Source organism: Brienomyrus brachyistius, chromosome 6 (assembly GCF_023856365.1).
Source record: "Brienomyrus brachyistius isolate T26 chromosome 6, BBRACH_0.4, whole genome shotgun sequence".
Classification (NCBI taxonomy): Eukaryota; Metazoa; Chordata; class Actinopteri; order Osteoglossiformes; family Mormyridae; genus Brienomyrus; species Brienomyrus brachyistius.
The window spans coordinates 24,741,031-24,759,637 of NC_064538.1; the positions used below are offsets into that span (position 1 = coordinate 24,741,031).

General features: G+C 44.2%; 1 protein-coding gene and 1 long non-coding RNA gene across 2 annotated transcripts; one reads left to right on the forward strand and one right to left on the reverse strand.

The window, feature by feature from the left end:
• Nucleotides 1-4,962: 4,962 nt before the first annotated feature.
• Nucleotides 4,963-17,546, reverse strand: LOC125745420 (inter-alpha-trypsin inhibitor heavy chain H3-like). The gene is made up of 22 exons (XM_049018309.1): nt 17,315-17,546; nt 16,767-16,796; nt 16,486-16,509; nt 15,966-16,132; nt 15,765-15,869; nt 13,129-13,291; nt 12,889-12,999; nt 12,575-12,703; nt 12,369-12,485; nt 10,797-10,965; nt 10,449-10,574; nt 8,987-9,168; nt 8,518-8,703; nt 8,284-8,420; nt 7,900-8,060; nt 7,547-7,573; nt 7,203-7,250; nt 6,989-7,102; nt 6,570-6,771; nt 6,064-6,236; nt 5,523-5,634; nt 4,963-5,342 (listed from the first exon to the last, which is right to left on the reverse strand). The coding sequence occupies exons 1-22, from the start codon at nt 17,405-17,407 to the stop codon at nt 5,204-5,206; spliced, it is 2,715 nt and encodes a 904-aa protein (XP_048874266.1). The 5' UTR covers nt 17,408-17,546; the 3' UTR covers nt 4,963-5,203.
• On the forward strand, nt 7,548-8,421 carry LOC125745463 (uncharacterized). The gene is made up of 2 exons (XR_007398682.1): nt 7,548-7,624; nt 7,824-8,421. It is a non-coding gene; the product is annotated as an uncharacterized LOC125745463 (long non-coding RNA).
• Nucleotides 17,547-18,607: the final 1,061 nt, after the last annotated feature.

Sequence of the window (18,607 nt, forward strand, 5' to 3'; positions counted from 1 at the left end):
CCCCCACAGTCCAAAAACATGCTGAGGCTGATTGGAGTTGCTGAATTGCCCATAGGTGTGCATGTGTGAGTGAATGGTGTGTGAGTGTGCCCTGCGATGGGCTGGCCCCCCCATCCTGGGTTGTTCCCTGCCTCGTGCCCATTGATTCCAGGATAGGCTCCAGACCCCCCGCGACCCAATAGGATAAGCGGTTTGGAAAATGGATGGATGGATGTTTTATATAGAGAGAGCTGCGTTATTTTATTTAGCAAACTAACATGCCTGTATGCTCCAGGTCATCCCATAAATTAAGAGTTCAATTCTAGCGTCAGGTACTAGTAACGGCACGCGGGCTCAGACTGGGAAGAAAATTCGGCCCAACATACGTGAGGCAATATCAGGTTATTTATAATATGAGCTAAGTGACGGATATTAATTCGGCCTTTGATTATTAATTATTTAATTGTACATTGGCCTGGTGTTAAACTGGTATTTACCGTACCATCTGTGGCTACCCTATGGAAATAACCCATATGTTCAGAAAAGCCAAAACAATCATTTTATATCTCTGTCATTTTGAATCTCCCCTTTACGAATACTGAGCTGTAAGCGGCTACCTTCTCATATTCATGTAAACATATGAATCCGGATGCATTTAGAAGTCCGTCATTGAGATAGGGATGCACACTTGGAGTTTCTGTAAATTGTATTAGATGTCACACTTCTCCACTTACACTTTAGTGAAGCTTAAAGGGCTTGATGACGATCTTATGGAATCTCACGTACTTTCGATGGTGAGGGCCTCGTACTTAGGCGTGTGGTTGACTAAGTGTAAATCAGCAGGTTAAACTTAGGGTTCCAACTTAGGGTCAAACTTAAGTTTGCCACTTAGGGTTACTACAATCCATGCACCACCGGGACCTCCATGGACGACCACCCCGGAAAGCCTTCCAGGGGAGCCCCGATACCTCTCGGACCCAGCTTGGAGCTCCTACCCCAGGCTTGGTTCAGCCTGACCCGGCCAGCACCTCCGGAATGTCCTCCTACCACCCCACCACCTCCAGGAGCCGGCACCCCACTGACTGCCGAATAGCCAAGACTTATGCCCTCCCTCGACTGCCCCCAGCCCTGACTGCATCCACCCCGGGGATTATTCGCTTTAAATGCCGTGAAATGGAACTCTGGCCATCTGGTCCAGTAACCCAAATTTACTAAGGAGAAATGTGGCTTCGTCATTTGTGCCCATCTGGTCAACCATGGGACTTAAGGCATACTATAGGTTCGGGCACCTGGTCAACCGTGGCACTGTGAAAATTTTGGGGGTTCGGCCACCATTCCGAGCAACTTTGCTAGTATGATGCCGTTTGGATTTCCTCATCTTCACCCCAAAATTTCAGCCCAAAGTCATTCCCTGTCATAAGCCCCCTCAATGTGCTCTAAAGCACATTCGCACTGGCTCACTTTTCACTGATCAGGGCCATTTTGGGGGAGGGGGAGTGCATTTTGATCATATCGTTACAAATGTTAATTGGGACTGACACAGACAAACAGACACACAATAACTACTGATTTTTGCAGTGTTTTCTGTCAAATTCCTTTCATTATCAATGCCTGGTCAAGGTTCTTACCCTACGTAATACTAGGAAAAACATGTTAGTCTCTCAACTCTGAACATTCAGTTCAGTGAGGAAAGTGTTTATATCACTATATATTTATTTTTAAGCAAATATGTCCTTGCATTTCATGGATAGAAGTCTGAATACATCTGCCTTCAAGAACAAGTCATTTCGTTCACAAAACGCATTTGGTGAATGAAAGAAATGCAGCGATTGTACAAGGGTCCGCAGATACTCCGTCTGTGACTCCTTGTATTAATCCTTGCGTGTTTTAACCTTGCATTCCGTGTGAATATTCAGGATGCCTGATCAGAACTAGTCTTATTCAGGTCAAAGTGGCAGGGTAATATAGCCTACAACGGGAGGGAATCGGTGCCGCGATTTTTCATTGGCAGGCTTACAAATGTTAGAAAGGTAATGAAAACAGTGACACTAATGAGCACATACAACAGTAAAAAGCATGAGCTCGGGAGCTGTTTCAATTTATATTGCATTTCAATGACATTTTTTATTCCATTTAAATTAAAGTCAAAGATAATTATACGGGTCTGCAGAATCAAAGCCAGCACTCCACCTTCTGGTCATTAGAAAGTACTACACAGGCGTGCGCCTGCAACGCACACAAAATGCATTTCTTTCACTCCCGAAATGCATTTCGTCCACAAAGGGAGATACACACAAAGATCCAGTATAAAAATTAACGGATGTTTATAAGCTAAAATATAAAATACAAAAACCAAATCACACTGTTTACATTTACATATCATGTTTATTAGGGTGGTCCTTAACTTTATGGTAAAAATCAAACTAAGAGCAATGTTAAGTAAAAACAAAAGTAAGGATGCCACCTGTCCCTTATAATATGGGATCCTCCCGTCTAATAAGGAACGCAGCAGGTTATATTCCAATGTAGGACAATCCCATATTATAAGGCATGGGTGGCAACCCTAGCTCAAATCCTGTGGCCAGCAAGAATCTCATTTCGCTGTTGGACCCTTGAGCGAGGCACTTTTTGACCAATATAGCCACACTTCCAATACGGCGGCGCGCGCAGACGCAGCGACTTCAGGCTCTCCACTCAGGTGTGTTTTTCGTTCTATTAGTGTGTTATCAGTTAATTTCGTTGTCCAGGCAACTGAACAATGACAATAAAAGTATTGAACTTGAACTTTACGCCATTTGCTCGAGGGATGGCAGCTAACCTTGCCTGCGTGTTGCTTTCGACAAAAGTGTCCACTGAATAAGTAAACAAATTAGACTCCGAGTCTTTCTCTGTTGATCCAGATTCATCGAGTGGTTTAAATTGTCGCTGAGCCCTCTAAACATTAACAGCCTGTAATCTGCTAGACCTGTGATGTTCTTAGTATTTTAGTGACAAAAAAATATACTTGTAAGAATCACGGACAGGCATATTCTTTTTTTATCTGGAGTAATAACTGTCCAGCAGGTGGCAGGCGATCCGTGGTAAGTCGAAGATCATTTGTATTTTCATTAGGTTTGACAAAACTATTATCTAAGGTATGTTTTGACTCTGGCCATATCTCCTTTTTTTTTTGTTTGTTTTTTTTTAGACTTATATAAGTTCTTAAGTTTAGCTTCTCACATTCCTAATCCAGCCAGTTGCATAATATTGGTTTGGCTGATAAACTCTCTCAAAATAACTTAAGGCTGCTTTACAATTTAAAATCATTGGTCACCTGACCCCTGAGATGAATAGGCATCTTATCAAGTTTGTACCCCTACTTCCCTGTGAAGCCTGGAATACGCCGTACGGTTTATAAACATCCGTTAATTTTTATACTGGATCTTTGTGTCCCTTTGTGGACGAAATGCATTTCGGGAGTGAAAGAAATGCATTTTGTGTGCGTTGCACGCGCACGCCTGTGTAGTACCTTCTAATGACCAGAAGGTGGCGTGCTGGCTTTGATTCTGCAGACCCGTATAAATATCCATCCATCCATCCATTTTCCAAACCGCTTATCCTATTGGGTCGCGGGGGGTCCGGAGCCTATCCCGGAAACAATGGGCACGAGGCAGGGAACAACCCAGGATGGGGGGCCAGCCCATCGCAGGGCACACTCACACACCATTCACTCACACATGCACACCTACGGGCAATTTAGCGACTCCAATTAGCCTCAGCACGTTTTTGGACTGTGGGGGGAAACCGGAGTACCCGGAGGAAACCCCACGACGACATGGGGAGAACATGCAAACTCCACACACATGTGACCCAGGCGGAGACTCGAACCCAGGTCCCAGAGGTGTGAGGCAACAGTGCTAACCACTGCACCACCATGCCGCCCCCCGTATAAATATCTTTGACTTTAATTTAAATGGAATAAAAAATGTCATTGAAATGCAATGTAAATTGAAACAGCTCCCGAGCTCATGCTTTTTACTGTTGTATGTACTCATTAGTGTCACTGTTTTCATTACCTTTCTAATATTTTTAAACCTACCCAATGAAAAATCGCGGCACCGATTCCCTCCCGTTGTATGACATCTGAGCAAGCAGCTGGAAGATGGATGGATGGATGGATGGCAAGTTTATCAAAGGAATACGTAAGAGTAAGCTGGCAATGCAAACGCACCAAGTCCCATCATATTTTTCAAAAGCACCCTCCCACCCAAACTGAGGGTATTATTGGCAGAAAATGTTCATTTATAAAATGTTGTTCATGCTGACGGCAGCCTAATTTTATTACCACCACAGAACAGCTGCCTCATTCCCTGTCTGCTTCTTTAAAGTAGTGTTTTCCTATCCTGTCACTTGCCCTGTACATGCACAAATTGAAAATGAGAGAGGAGAAAAAGTGGCAGAAATAATAAACAAGCTAATGCTGCAGGAAATGAAAGAAAGAAGCTGATGTAACACTTTCTGCTTCAATCACTTGAAAATGTAAAAGTGACCTTGAACTGTGGAATTTCGTTTTTGGCAGATTTTAATTTGTGGTGATGTTTTATGAAGCTGACATTCTTCATCTGTTCACCTTTAAAGTGGGTCATCGCAAACACTGGGATCTCGGCCGCTTGGAGACCCCAAGGAGAAATACACTAAATGGCCATTTCTCAGTGAAAGTGCAAAATGTAAAGTAGTTCTGGCTAAATGCCTATTCACAGTCTGGGTGGGAAATGTAGTCCTGTACAAACTGTTTTCCAAGAATTTGATAGATGCTGTTGACTGACAAGTCATTTTTAACACCATACATTTAAGTGTCTAGGGATCAGTGTGTCCTCTTCTTGTGCTTGGGGGAGGTCAGTATCTCATTCAAAACTGCACCATACAAATTGGAACACGATGTTTCTACAAAAACTGGAGGAAAGAATGATTCTCTCTGTTAAATAACAGCGATATGGAGGCAGATTGTAAGGAGTGGGAACCACTTATTTGAACAGGTAGATCTTTCCCAAGTAAAAGGAAATAAGTCAGGGAATATAAAATGACAGCAAGGTGTTTAAGATATTATTGGTTTACAGCTAACATATTTCTGTCATACACATCAATATACCTGGTTATTAACTAAATTAAACTAATAGTCTACATTTTGTCGTACTTTTTTATTGCCTTTGAAGCATTTCACCAGTTTGGCTGATGGTTTTGTCACTCAGCTGGTCTTGAATATCTCAGACACCACATAATCATGGTGAGTCCCATCGATGAGGCCTGAGCCATTGCTGTGCACGAACCAGCAGGGTACATCTTCACCATACTTGACATTCCTGCGGAAATCTCTTTGCCATCCCCTGTAGGCCCAAGAAACATCCTAAGGTGAGCAACATTTCGTGGCATCATATGTTTCTATGTTTCTGTGTTGTATTATGTATAGTGTGCTTGTGATCAGAGAAGATTCTGATGTACATGGAAAGAGAAAGGTACTAAAACCAGAAGGCCAGGAAAAGAGAGAGATCTGTGCAGATATTTACCAGGTGACAGTGAGCTGCTGACCCTTCACCCTCATGGTGGCATCTAGTTTGTCTGCATCCTTTCCTGCATGCAGCTCACCAACCTTAAACTGCAGGCCGTGGTAGAATTGTCCTGTAGAGGGTAATGGAGACCAAGTAGTGTGGAAGAATTAATACTGAGCTTCAGTTTGGAAGAGAAGTCAGCAGAAAAGTCCATTGTGCATAGCTACTGTTTTACATGTGACCAATATCTGCTGTTTACACTTTGTAGTCCTGTAGCACAGGCCTAAGCAAGGGCACCTTTACAGGTAGACATCAGGTCACTATAAATATGAAGCAGTCTTCATGGGAGAAGTTTGAATTACTGACCAGCAAGTTACCGCCCCCAAGCACTGCTGCCCCCTGCTATGTCAGGATGTCACATATGGGTTAAATACAGAGGACACATTTCTTTGTTGTGTGCTGAGGTGTGCCAACAATGATCACTGATCACCAAATTCAAGATTTAAACCCATTGATGTTGTTGTTACAATCTGAAGGGATAGGGCCAGTCAGATCTTACCAAGGAGGCCATGAACTTTGCTGGAGAGAAGGTGGCTGTCTAGAGTATAAAAGCCCAGATAGTCCCGGTGGTATGGGTGCTTCTTCCACACCCTATGCAAGATGATAACAAACTTGGCCGAGTCCCTCATAGTGACAGTAAGACTGCGCTCCTTTGTGACCTCGATTTCCACACTGCATAAGAAAGAGAGATGACAGCCCACTATGGTCATGAGAAAGCAGGGTTGGATTCCTGAATGAATGCACTTGACAGAATCTCAAAACTGCACAATTGCGGTGTAAAGATGCATCAATATATTGTGAAAAATGGATCTATCAAAATTGTGTCTTGAATACAGTAAAGAGTCAAAAGAGAACACATTTTTCAAAACATGATTACAAACAAGAGGAATCACAAGCTGAGGACTAGAAAATTTGCAACAATCAGGATGATCATCAATCTGCACTTCAACCTGTCTGTCTTTGTGTAATATGCTCAGCATCTCTTTCGGTGTTTTTCATGCTCACCCAGGGCCCCTGAAAATCCTATTGTCAGACCAAGAGAGTAAAGTCTTCCGCCTGTCCTGGGAGACAATGATACTTTGGGTGGTTACCTCTACCTTGAGGTTTAGCTTTTGGTGAGCTATCCCAAACCGTCCAAAGTAGGTGTGGACTTTGCTTCCAGGGTCCACTTTCTTATCCCCTATGGTCTGGCCATTGACCACAATTCCTGCAGAAATCACATGAGTGTGAACCCACAGTTGATTATCAAGTGATACATTCAAATATTTACTTATTTAACAGCAATAAGACATAGAATATCCTCCTCTTAAACATTGTGGAGTATTATCAATCTTTTGTCCTCTGTAACAGATTTACTGTGGCTTATTGCAGCTTTTACCATAGTCACTAGGTCTTTTCCCAGTATTTCCAGACTAAAATCTCACCTGATAAAGGGTCTTTCACCAGGTTGAAAATTGTGCCTGGTACATCATCAATGTTAAAGCACAAAGTGTCATTCAGGTCTGCAACTTGGATGATAAAATGGGGATCTCCATCCACTGGGGAAGAAAAGCAATTTTAAATGATTCTTTTTTTTCCTTCGTGTTTTTCATTAATGCTAAGTCAAATATGAATACTACATAGAAACTGTTGACATACCGCTTGTGACTGCACGATAGGTAGCTGCAGGCTGGGGTTTGTGAAAAGCTGTGTTTAGAAAAAGATTTATCTCTGACATCAGCTGCAAGCTTTCAAAATAAAAAGTTTGATGTGGTTTTTTTTTCAGAATGATGCTAAATCCATTGATGATTAACTTGCGTGCAAAATGCATAATTCTTTGTTAGTATTTCATCTGTATTATGTTCAAAATATTAAGTAAATTTCCAGTATAACCTCCTGGGATCAAACAAGTTTGAGCTCCTTGACCAACCTACATTCTGACACAGAGATCATGCTCTGGATGCACATGTTCAAATTCATGCTTAGAAGTAACTATAACTTACCAGCAGAATTTGGCCTCTGACGTTCATCTGCAAAATGACAAAAGTCAGCAGTGGTCAGCTTCACAGTACACGATTCAGGTAAGAGCTGGGATGTTATTTATGGCTTTGGTTTAAAGTTTATCAGAGGGTCATACCATAGTGACTGGTTTCCCCCGGTCTATTTCTCTGTGATTGTAATAGTATTACTGGCATATGTTTACTACATTATAACAAATTTGCTTGCTTGTTCACCCGGCTTTGTCAATTAACTTAGATTAATTAGGAAATAATTTTGTAGCTTGTGGAGTCTTATACATAGAGGCCATCTAGCTAAGACCCCAGAACACCCCCCAACTGAAGAGCAGGACTCGCACCCTCAGTCAGCTTGTCTGCAACCATGGCATCCTCTGGTGTTTCATCATTCTGAGGTTTGGTCACCACCATGGAGGTAAGTGGAGTCACAAAGTTGTAACGCAGGGACAGCGCCAGGGCTTCAGCCGTCGCATTAGCCTTCTCCTCCACCTTGCCACTCTCCCTGTGAAGACAAATTCCCAGACAAGAGCATCCATGATTACTCTGCCTCCTCATGTATGCATGCATGACATGGAAATTTGGTGGTTTAATATTCCTTAACTGGATACCAAAGACACCAGAGACAGGGCTAGTAGAAAAATTCAAAAGGCATACTCTAGTAAACAACACTAGAATTTTATCAGATTGGCATATTATACTGCCATGGCAATGACATTCAGCTCAACCTTTTGACAAGCAACTGCTGAATAGAAATATATGCCCAAAGACGCTCAGTGAAGTCTCCGAAGATGTATTCCTTTTCTGGAAAGATGATATTCCAATCCTCAGCACTTGCTTGACCCTGGAACTTTATGTCATTCACCTGAAAAAAAGTATAATGTGGTAGTTCTTAATTGTACTGTTGTGTTTGGGACAAAACTTTCCTACTTGGGCGCAAAATGATGGAAGTAATCTCTCACCCCTTGTGCAGACACCTCAAAAATGAAGTTTTGAAGGTCATCATCTGATATCTGCCCAGCAACCACAATCTCTGAGCCATTGAACAATTGTTTGAAATGCTGTTGGGTTAGCCTATCAACTGCATTGTGCGGGTAATTCAGGTGCACTTCGGAGAGCAAAGGGCTGGCCACTTCACGGTAAAACCCCTTTGGCAGACAGTAGCAAAAGATGAAACGCAAGATCAACATAGACATCTTTGCAAAGAAATGTCAACAGAGAATAGGTGATATACAGATATAATTGTGGTAATGAAACTGAATAGATTATTTGTTGGCATGCATCCACTCCAGCATGTAGTAACAACATATATTCACACTTCCAAGTAGCTTGAAAAAGACAATGATTGTTGTATTGCTTTGCTTTTCATTCTATTTTACTTAGACCTTTATCCCATTTGCCCGCCAGGGTAATGGTTGTCTGGCACAGTACCGTAAGCTGGAGCGCAGCATCTGAATCTTCATAGATCCTCCTGGCTAAGCCATTATTCTGCTGGGCCAACACTTCCAGGAAACTGAATGGCAGATTAAAGCCAAATCCCAAGCAGAAGAGAGTCATATTCCCTTGGATTGCATTCCGCACATTCCTCTGAATTCCTCCATGAGATCTCTCCCCTATAAAACACATGCACATAGCATAAACATATATTTATGTTAATTTTGATTGTATGTATATGGAAAATCATTGTGTTTTGCTCTTGATCTGCTTTAGTTCTGCATGCAGAAATTAGTGAATTGGGGAAAACAAATCCCATCGTAGTTCAGTTCCTTATAAAAAAAAAAAGGATTATCCATTGAAACTTTACTCAGATCATACCGGTTGTCTTTTAAATATTTTACCTTGCAGGTCTTCATCAGACTTTGGTATTTTAATGTATGCAGGGGGAAGCAGCTACAAATGTGCTCAAAATGTTGTGACAGAACTAGATAAGTGATGTCTGTCTTACATGGACAAACATGGCAACATTCAGGCATTTCATTACAGGTGTGGATATCTGAGGCTGAGATTGTTTGGGCCATTTATGAATTGAATTGTGACTGCATGGTAAATTCAAATTTACTTCCTGGAGTAGGAACTTAAATTGGAACTCCCCACTCTAGAGAAAGTGAATTAGATCTGAATTGGAATTATAAAAAAGAGAGGTAGGCTTGATTTCCTAAATATTAGACATGTAGCATAAAGGGCTTTATAAAAACATTAAGACCCCCACCGAAGACCAAAGACAGCAAAGCTTTTTCAATTGATGGATTTCCAAGTCACGTCTGATTCCCTTACTGTAAAATGCTTTTTCAGTGTCACCGGCAAGATATTTAGGTCTGACAGATCAGTAGTGATGTGAAATTTGAACAAGTGATGATTTGTTAAAATAAGAGAAAAAAAAAAGTTTCAGGCATCATGTATTACAAAAGCAAGCGCTATACATTATCTCCACATTTTTAGTAAAATATTTCTGTTCAAGTAATCTTTACTGTTATAAATACTATTTTCAAATCTGCATTGAGGCATAGATTTCCACAGGTGTCTTAGTTTTCCGTAACAATGTTCATTTACTGTATCACTCTTCATTTTTCATTTTTATTTACTCTATCTTGCATACACTATTCTTCTACCTGACATGTACCTCTGACATTTTATTATGTTCACGAGTGGAAATATAGTTCACTACTTGTAATCTGAGAGATATGCTAAGGACAGCTATAAAACATGAAATTACATAGAATTTTATTGAAATCAACTTCCTGAATTCCAGTTGAGTTTAAATTCTGCATCTGACTTTATATCAAATTACAATTCTTGAATTGAGATTGATGAATTCATTCAGGAATAGCCCTGAACCTGCTATGTACTGTATAAACTGATGACTCTGTGATGGTGAAATATAACTGAGACAGACCTGAATTGGGATACCCATCCGTTAGGAGGATTATCATGGAAGCACTGTTGTCTGGCAGCTTTTTTTCAGCAGTATCTTTGTAGAGAAGGTCTACGGCCTTCAGCACAGCCTGGTTGATATCAGTACCTAATTGGAATTGTTAGGAGGGGGTGATTAATGGGAATATTCATGTCTTACCAAAACATTACATCCTCTGTGATTCGATTTTGAGAGTAAGATAATGCTAGACAGACAGGTAGGATGTGGCAGCAAGAGACAGAGAGACTTTGGAACTTTGGACAAAAAACATCAGTAATATGACTGCATTTGAGAACCACCTGTTTTGCATCTATATTTCGACATACTCACCTCCTCTGGCTCTGATTTTCGAAACAAAGTCTTTTGCTTGAGTCACATCCTTCTTTGTAGCCTTGACCAGGGACTTATTCCAATACTTCATCTCTTGATCAAATAAGATGAGTGTGAAGTGGTCATCCTCATGGAGATCATCCAGGATAGTGTGCAGAGCTTCACGTGTCTGATGCAATGGAAAATATGTAAGGAAGATATTGGAACAGAGATATCTTATTCATCCCCTTGGAAAATTGCGTCCTGCCCTCCATGAGACACACACACAGGTTTGGGGTTAACAGCACAGGGTCAGCCAGCACGTAGCACCTCTGGAGCAATTTGGGTTAGGGGCTTTGCTCTACTGTCCAATGCTGGCATCATTCTGCCAGGCATGAGAGTTGAACCATCAGCCTTTCGATCACGGGCACACAGTCCTAAAACGCACATGAGCTATGCAGCTCAGTTTGAGTATCTATTCAGGTCAAGTCAGACCAGGTTGGGGAGCTTGCGCTGATGCAGTGTGTTCTCGCACCCATCACATGGCAAAACACTTCGGGATCCTGGTCGATGACCCCCTAGGCAGACGCGCAGTCCAGTCCCACCCTCCAGAAATGGCCATCCATCTGCCATCCATGACCAGGGGAGTGTGACCTTGTGAACACCCATCAACCACCGAGCAAAATTGGTCCTGGTCCCACATATGACGTAAAACTGCATCCGGAGCTACAATCAGTCCTCCAACTTGCAGGGAAAATTATGGGGGGTTGGTGGGATTGGCACTTTAGCCACCATAAAACACTTTACAGCAGCTAGATCCAAACAGTATTTATTCAAAAGAAGTAAAATAATCCTTTTGGTTCATTTTTGAATGAAGCCAATACCTGAGACAAGTTATAATCATTCTGTCCAATAGTAAAGAATAAACCGGCCATCCCTGGACAGCCGAGTAGCTGGATATGTGTCCCCCACATACGCTCTGCAGTTGCCATCACTGCTGCAGGGATTGTTCAGAACAAGTGTTTGGGTCAATTAATTTTTTCGTTAATTAGGATTTTGATTCGCTCTTGGTAGACGTTTAGTTTGATGTTCGGTCGGTATTTAACAGGCACAAATGGGTGCCCTTTGACCTGAAGTATTAAAAATGCCTTCATATGAAGATACTTGAAGACCCTGGAGTTTAATTTGTGATACATAGGAGGGGTGGTGGGGGGGTTGTTCTGGGACCTTGTAAGCAAAAAAATATCCTTATACAGCATAGAGCATAGTTTTTTCCTATGATTCAGTGAATATTTTTTGGGACAAGTTAACAATAAAACAATCGTCGTTTGTGCATGTGAGTCTTGAATGTAGCAGTTTATCAGATAAATCCCCCAAAATGAGATGCTTTGTCTTGCCTAGATGCTGCTGCAAGGACATTCTGTGATACTTAACCGCAGTTGCCACTGGGATACAGGGTAACCCTGTTCTCTGGTCACACATTTGTGTGTCAACTTTGAGCAAAAGCGTTTGTAAATATAGAAATAAATGGTGTGACTTTCCCACAAATGGAGTTAAACGCATTCCTGAGTCCACAAGTACAGCTTTCCTTACCTGGGCAATTTTTTTTCCATCCATGGATCCACTAACATCTATCACGAAAACGATATTCTTCGGTATGTACGGCAAATCCGCAGGAGCAAAAAAGTGCACAAAATACCCGTTCACTATCTGGAAAAAAAAGACATTGTTATATATATATATATATCAAACTGTATGTTATTTTGCTGAGAAATATCTCCAGTGAAAAGTAACCAGACCTGTATGTTACCAATGTCTTTCTCTCGCTTCACATCATACTTAATGAAGAAATCTCCATTAATCAGTGTGCCATCACAGGTGGGGCAGGTGCGTTGCTGCTCCACCGTTGGCCTGAAGGTCACGTGTGCCTGGGGGGTTGAGGGAGGTGGCAGTAGGGCTGGTGAGAAAGGGACTTTCAGACTTCATTGTCGCTGTTTTCTTAACATTTAACTAACATTCTAACCACGAGCACAAATGGTTTTACTTTTAAATCGTTTGCTGCTCTTGAGCATCCTCTTAAAATGGTTAACTATATCCAGACTGACCAACAGACCTTAGTGTCAGTGACAGTTTTCTCCACTAGGGGGAGCAGCTCATTGGTGATGAAGGTGCCATAAGCATCGAGAAAGGCGATACCTTGGGGTTCATAGATGTCTGCTACGATCTGTTGAAGAAAGATCAAGGAACCGCACTGACATTTGTGTGTTAATGTCAAATAACTCATACATGGCAGGAACTAGTGAAGCTACAACCACAGCTTCTGATGTGTGTGAGGTGTTTGCTCATACAAGACCTCAAAATTCTGGACCAGCTGCTTGGGTTTGACCCGGATCATGAGCTCATACTGGCCCAATTGACGCTGAAGCAGCTCCTCATTTGTCAGCATGAAGGTCACATCACTGTGTGCCGCGATGTTCACGGACACTGAGAACTTCTCCATCTTCCTGCCCGATGCTCTTTGGACACAAAATCAGAAAATCTCTCAGATGGACATGGCTTTCCAACCAAACCAGACCAGATGTTATGTCAGTAATACACACTTCCAGAGAAAGAGCCAGAACGTACCAACCCTCACTGGAAACAAGTCCGACTTATTGCCGCCCATGCGGACCAGGCTCTGGCACCGGTCATACAGGGACCGAATCGCCCTTAAAAGGAAGCCCGGTACCCCATACTCCCGGAGCACTCCCCACAGGACTCCCCGAGGGACACGGTCGAATGCCCTCTCCAAGTCCACAAAACACATGTAGACTGGTCGGGCAAACTCCCATGAACCCTCCAAAACCCTGCTGAGAGTATAGAGCTGGTCCACTGTTCCACGGCCAGGGCGAAAACCACACTGCTCCTCCTGAATCCGAGGTTCGACAATCCGGTGGACCCTCCTCTCCAGGACCCCTGAATAGACCTTACCAGGGAGGCTGAGGAGTGTGATCCCCCTATAGCTGGAGCACACCCTCCGGTCCCCTTTCTTAAAGAGGGGGACCACCACCCCGGTCTGCCAGTCCAGAGGCACTGCCCCCGATGCCCATGTGATGCCACAGATGCGTGTCAGCCAGGACAGCCCCACAGCATCCAGAGCCTTGAGGAACTCCGGGCGAATCTCATCCACCCCCAGGGCCCGGCCACCGAGGAGCTTTTTGACCACCTCAGTGACCTCCGTGCCAGAAATAGGCGAGTTCACCCCTAAGTCCCCACACTCTGCTTCCATATCGGAAGGCGTGTCGGTGGGATTAAGGAGGTCTTTGAAGTATTCCTTCCACCGACCCAAAACGTCCAGAGTTGAGGTCAGCAGCGCACCATCCCCACCATAAATAGTGTTGATGCTGCACCGCTTTCCCGCCCGGAGCCACCAGATAGTGGACCAGAATCTCCTCGAAGCCGTCCGGAAGTCGTTCTCCATGGCCTCACCAAACTCCTCCCACACCCGAGTTTTTGCCTCAGCAACCGCCAAAGCAGCATCCCGCTTGGCCTGCCAGTACCTGTCAGCTGCGTCTGGAGTCCCACAGGCCAAAAAGGCCCGATAGAACTCCTTCTTCAGCTTGACGGCATCCCTTATCACCGCTGTCCACCAGCGGGTTCGGGGATTGCTGCCGCAACAGGCACCAACCACCTTACGGCCGCAGCTCCGGTCAGCCGCCTCCACAATGGAGGCACGGAACATGGCCCATTCGGACTCAATGTCCCCCGCCTCCCCCGGGATATGGGAGAAGTTCTGCCGGAGGTAGGAGCTGAAACTCTCCCTGACAGGGGATTCCGCCAGACGTTCCCAGCAGACCCTCACTATACACTTGGGCCTGCCAGGCCTGGCCGGCTTCCTCCCCCACCAGCGGAGCCAACCCACCACCAGGTAGTGATCGGTTGACAGCTCCGCCCCTCTCTTCACCCGAGTGTCCAAGACATGCGGCCGCAAGTCCGACGACACGACTACAAAGTCAATCATCGAACTGCGGCCTAGGGTGTCCTGGTGCCAAGTGTACATATGGACACCCTTATGCTTGAACATGGTGTTCATTATGGACAATCCGTGATGAGCACAGAAGTCCAATAACAAAACACCGCTCGGGTTCAGATCGGGGGGGCCGTTCCTCCCAATCACGCCCCTCCAGGTCTCACTATCATTGCCCACGTGAGCATTGAAGTCCCCCAGCAGAACAAGAGAGTCCCCAGGAGGAGCGCTCTCCAACACCCCTTCCGAGGACTCCAAAAAGGGTGGGTATTCTGAACTGCCATTTGGCGCATAAGCGCAAACAACAGACAGAACCTGTCCCCCCACCCGAAGGCGAAGGGAAGCTACCCTCTCGTCCACTGCGGTAAACCCCAATGTACAGGCACCCAGCCTGGGGGCAATAAGTATGCCCACGCCCGCTCTGCGCCTCTCCCCGTGAGCAACTCCAGAGTGGAAAAGGGTCCAACCCCCCTCAAGGAGACTGGTTCAAGAGCCCAAGCCCTGCGTCGAGGCGAGTCCGACTATATCTAGCCGCAACTTCACAACCTCGTGCACCAGCTCAGGCTCTTTCCCCATCAGAGAGGTGACATTCCATGTCCATAGAGCTAGCTTCTGTAGCCGAGGATCGGACCGCCAAGGTCCCTGCCTTTGGCCGCCGCCCAGATCACATCGCACCCGACCCCTATGGCCCCTCCCATGGGTGGTGAGCCCATTGGAGGGGGGACCCACGTGCCTTGTTCGGGCTGTGCCTGACCAGGCCCCATGGGTGTAGGCCTGGCCACCAGGCACTCGCCATCAAGCCCCACCCCCAGGCCTGGCTCCAGGGGGGGGCCCCGGTGACCCGCGTCCGGGCAAGGGAAAACATGGTTCCAAAATTGTTCTCTTCATAGGGGTGAAAAATATTATATGAAAACAAAATACAATGGTAATTTACATTCCTTTTATGCTGTGTCATAAATGTCCAACGGACATCCTTCTCGCACCTGACTAGTCCAGCTGTTTGGCCTCTGGACACAGCCTTCTGAAACTGCTCTTTGGCCTTCTCCTTTTCTTTCACTTCCCCCACGTAGATTTTTCCTTCAATCTCCCTAACATGGACACACATTGGCATATACACACTTTAAGCATCACAGCCTGCAGTTATTAGAGTGTCAAACATGTTGTTAAAAGAGAGGTGAACTGACATGCTGAAATTGGTGATGAAGGCCGTTTTAGGTAGCTCGACATCGAAAAGGACCTCTTGGGAGGTGTTGGCCCTGTTGACCACCTTAGAGGTCATGACAGTATGAGCAAAGCGAGATGCCACCTTACAGTTCACCGTCACACTTTGCACTTCAACAGCTCTCTGGTCCTGAGAGAAAAAAGATTTGGAGGGGGGTTTTAGTGAGATTTGTGTGTAAAGATTGATATCTTATATGTAGTGCAGCGCACTGGGTATGACAATTTACAGCAGTAACTAGGGACTTTTATGCTTTTCAGCATCGCAGTGTATAAAATAAGATGGTCCAGGTGCCTTTCTACCAGAAATTTGTAGCAAAGCAAAATGATTTGGGAACGGGAAGGAGGATCACACGATCAAAAGGTCCAGTGACATGAGCAGATCTTTTATAGCTAAACATTTTTGTGGTCACATTTCCCGACCAGTGAGCTGAAATTATCATTAAAATTTCAGGTTGTACTAGATGGATAATTCTTCACTCTTACCAACACATTTTCAGGGCTTCGTTTCTGTTAATAGATAACAAAATGAGAAGTTTAAACACAGCACGGTAAACAAAGAGAATTCATTTCACTTTGATACTGCACACAGATCAATTGAGAAATTCCTGGGTCAGTGACCTGATGAACATCCATCGCTCTCTTTTTATTTTCACTGACTTAGTCAAAATGCTGTTTTTGCTGTATGCAGAGCAAGGATTTTCATCTGGCATTCAAGCAGATGTTTAGCACTGGTTAAGCGACAAGAAACCATTTTCAGTCGTTACCTTCATCATCCTTGCCTCAGTCTTAGGGCCCTGGAATTGAGAGAATATGGTGGATTAGCGATGCACAGGACAACTGCATGATGCAAGTGTGTTTTGTGCTGGTTGCTTTGGGCTGAGATCACAGCACAGATTTATGGATCTTTGCCGCATTCTGCGGTCACTGCATTGCCATCTCTCGCACATACTGAATGAAATCTTGTTTGATTATTATGACTGTTAAATTAGGCTTTACAGCTTTAAGCTCTCATTACCACAGCACTTCCAGTCACTATCTGTGGTAGCACTTCTGCCTGTAGCTTTGTGTAGCACAGCTCACATTAGGAATAGCATTAGATCATCGCTGTAGATGGTGTCATCAGTGAATCACAGTCTACCGAAGAGGGCTGAATTCAAAGACTCCAGTTCATATTCTTCCATTTCTTCTTAATAATCTCTCATTCCTGCGTTCTGATATTGGGGGAAAGCAGACCTCTCGCTCACAGAAGCTGGGCAGGATCAGTGAAGGCGCAGAGTAGTACGAGAGGAGCAGCATCGCTGTAGCTACTCACCTGAAGAGTAGGGTCCCAAGAGACGAGGAATGCGGGTGATACAATCGTGGGTATGCCCACACACAGAAGCAGCACTGTCCACCATCCCATCATGAGGCTCCAAGGGTCTGACACACAGTCAACCAGAACACGCTGAAGTAACCCTTTCCAGCTGCAGGGAAAGGTGGTGGGAGGGGATTGATTCTGGTAAATGAAAGAAGCAGTGTGTTCTGTGCAAGAGGACTGGCCTGTCAAGCTGACGAAATCCTGAAGGCGTACCCAGATCTCAGGGCCCTGGTGATTTTAGTCATGCTGTGTTTGTTACAGTCACACCCAATTCCCGTGTTTAACTGGCCTCTGGACTGGCCTCTTCATACTGCTTTTTGGTGTTCACCTTTTCTTTCACCTCCCCCACATTGATTTTTCCTTCAGTCTCTCTAAAGTGGGCACAAACATTTACGTGTGACAAAGGAACTGTGCAAGAGTCATCACACTTTAGGTGAAAATGTGTGAAAACTGAGTCCCAGTGGTTAGCACTGTCATCTCATACCTCCTGAGTCATGTTTGAGTCCCTGCTGTAAATGTGGAATTTTTTGCCTCCATATTCATGTGAGTTTTCTCTAGGTACTGCAGTTTCCTCCTGCATTATCAGAGACGTGCAGTTAGGTGAAATTGTGTTTCTAACATGCCCATGGCACATAAATTCTAGTCGACTAGCATCCCATCAAGGCATCAGAATCAGAATCAGAATGGACTTTATTGCCAAATGTTGAGCAGGTTTACAACATCAGGAAATTGCTGCGGTGTTCAGTGCGATATTATGCAATACTTAAACAGAGAGAAACATTCAGTTAGATAAATAAATAAACTCAAGTGCAATATTATGGGCAGTACTTAAATACACATAGAGTAAAAAAGTTCCTTTGCTGAGCAGATTGATATATTTACAATATATCAATACCTCCCCATATCAGGATACCCTCCCCATGCCATGTTTCAGGCAATCGCAAATGTTCAGTGTATGCTCTGAGATTGGAAGGCTTGGAGAAGACTTTTTATGGTGGTGATATGTTGCTCTATGGTTTCCAGTAAAAGGCCCATTTATATCCTGTACTGGATAAGTGGTTAGTAATGATGGATGTGCAAAAACCTCTTCCTTTTCCCTTTGCACAAGTACAGGTACACTGGGCATAAACTGGACCTTATGCTTACACAGAACTGTATCCCTGACAACCCACTGGTTTACATGGTTATTCTCCACTTTCCATGCCTTCCTTAACCAGAACATAATCTGGAAGACCTACAGATTGACAG

What these genes read in the sequence shown, in the direction of transcription:
- LOC125745420 (XM_049018309.1), bottom strand. Translation starts at nt 17,407, where the DNA reads ATGATGGGATGGTGGACAGTGCTGCTTCTGTGTGTGGGCATACCCACG. An exon ending in AAGACATTGGTAACATACAG is followed by an intron (nt 12,486 to 12,574) that starts GTCTGGTTACTT and finishes TTTTTTTTCCAG; the next exon opens with ATAGTGAACGGGTATTTTGT. An exon ending in CTATCGTGCAGTCACAAGCG is followed by an intron (nt 7,103 to 7,202) that starts GTATGTCAACAG and finishes TTTCTTCCCCAG; the next exon opens with TGGATGGAGATCCCCATTTT.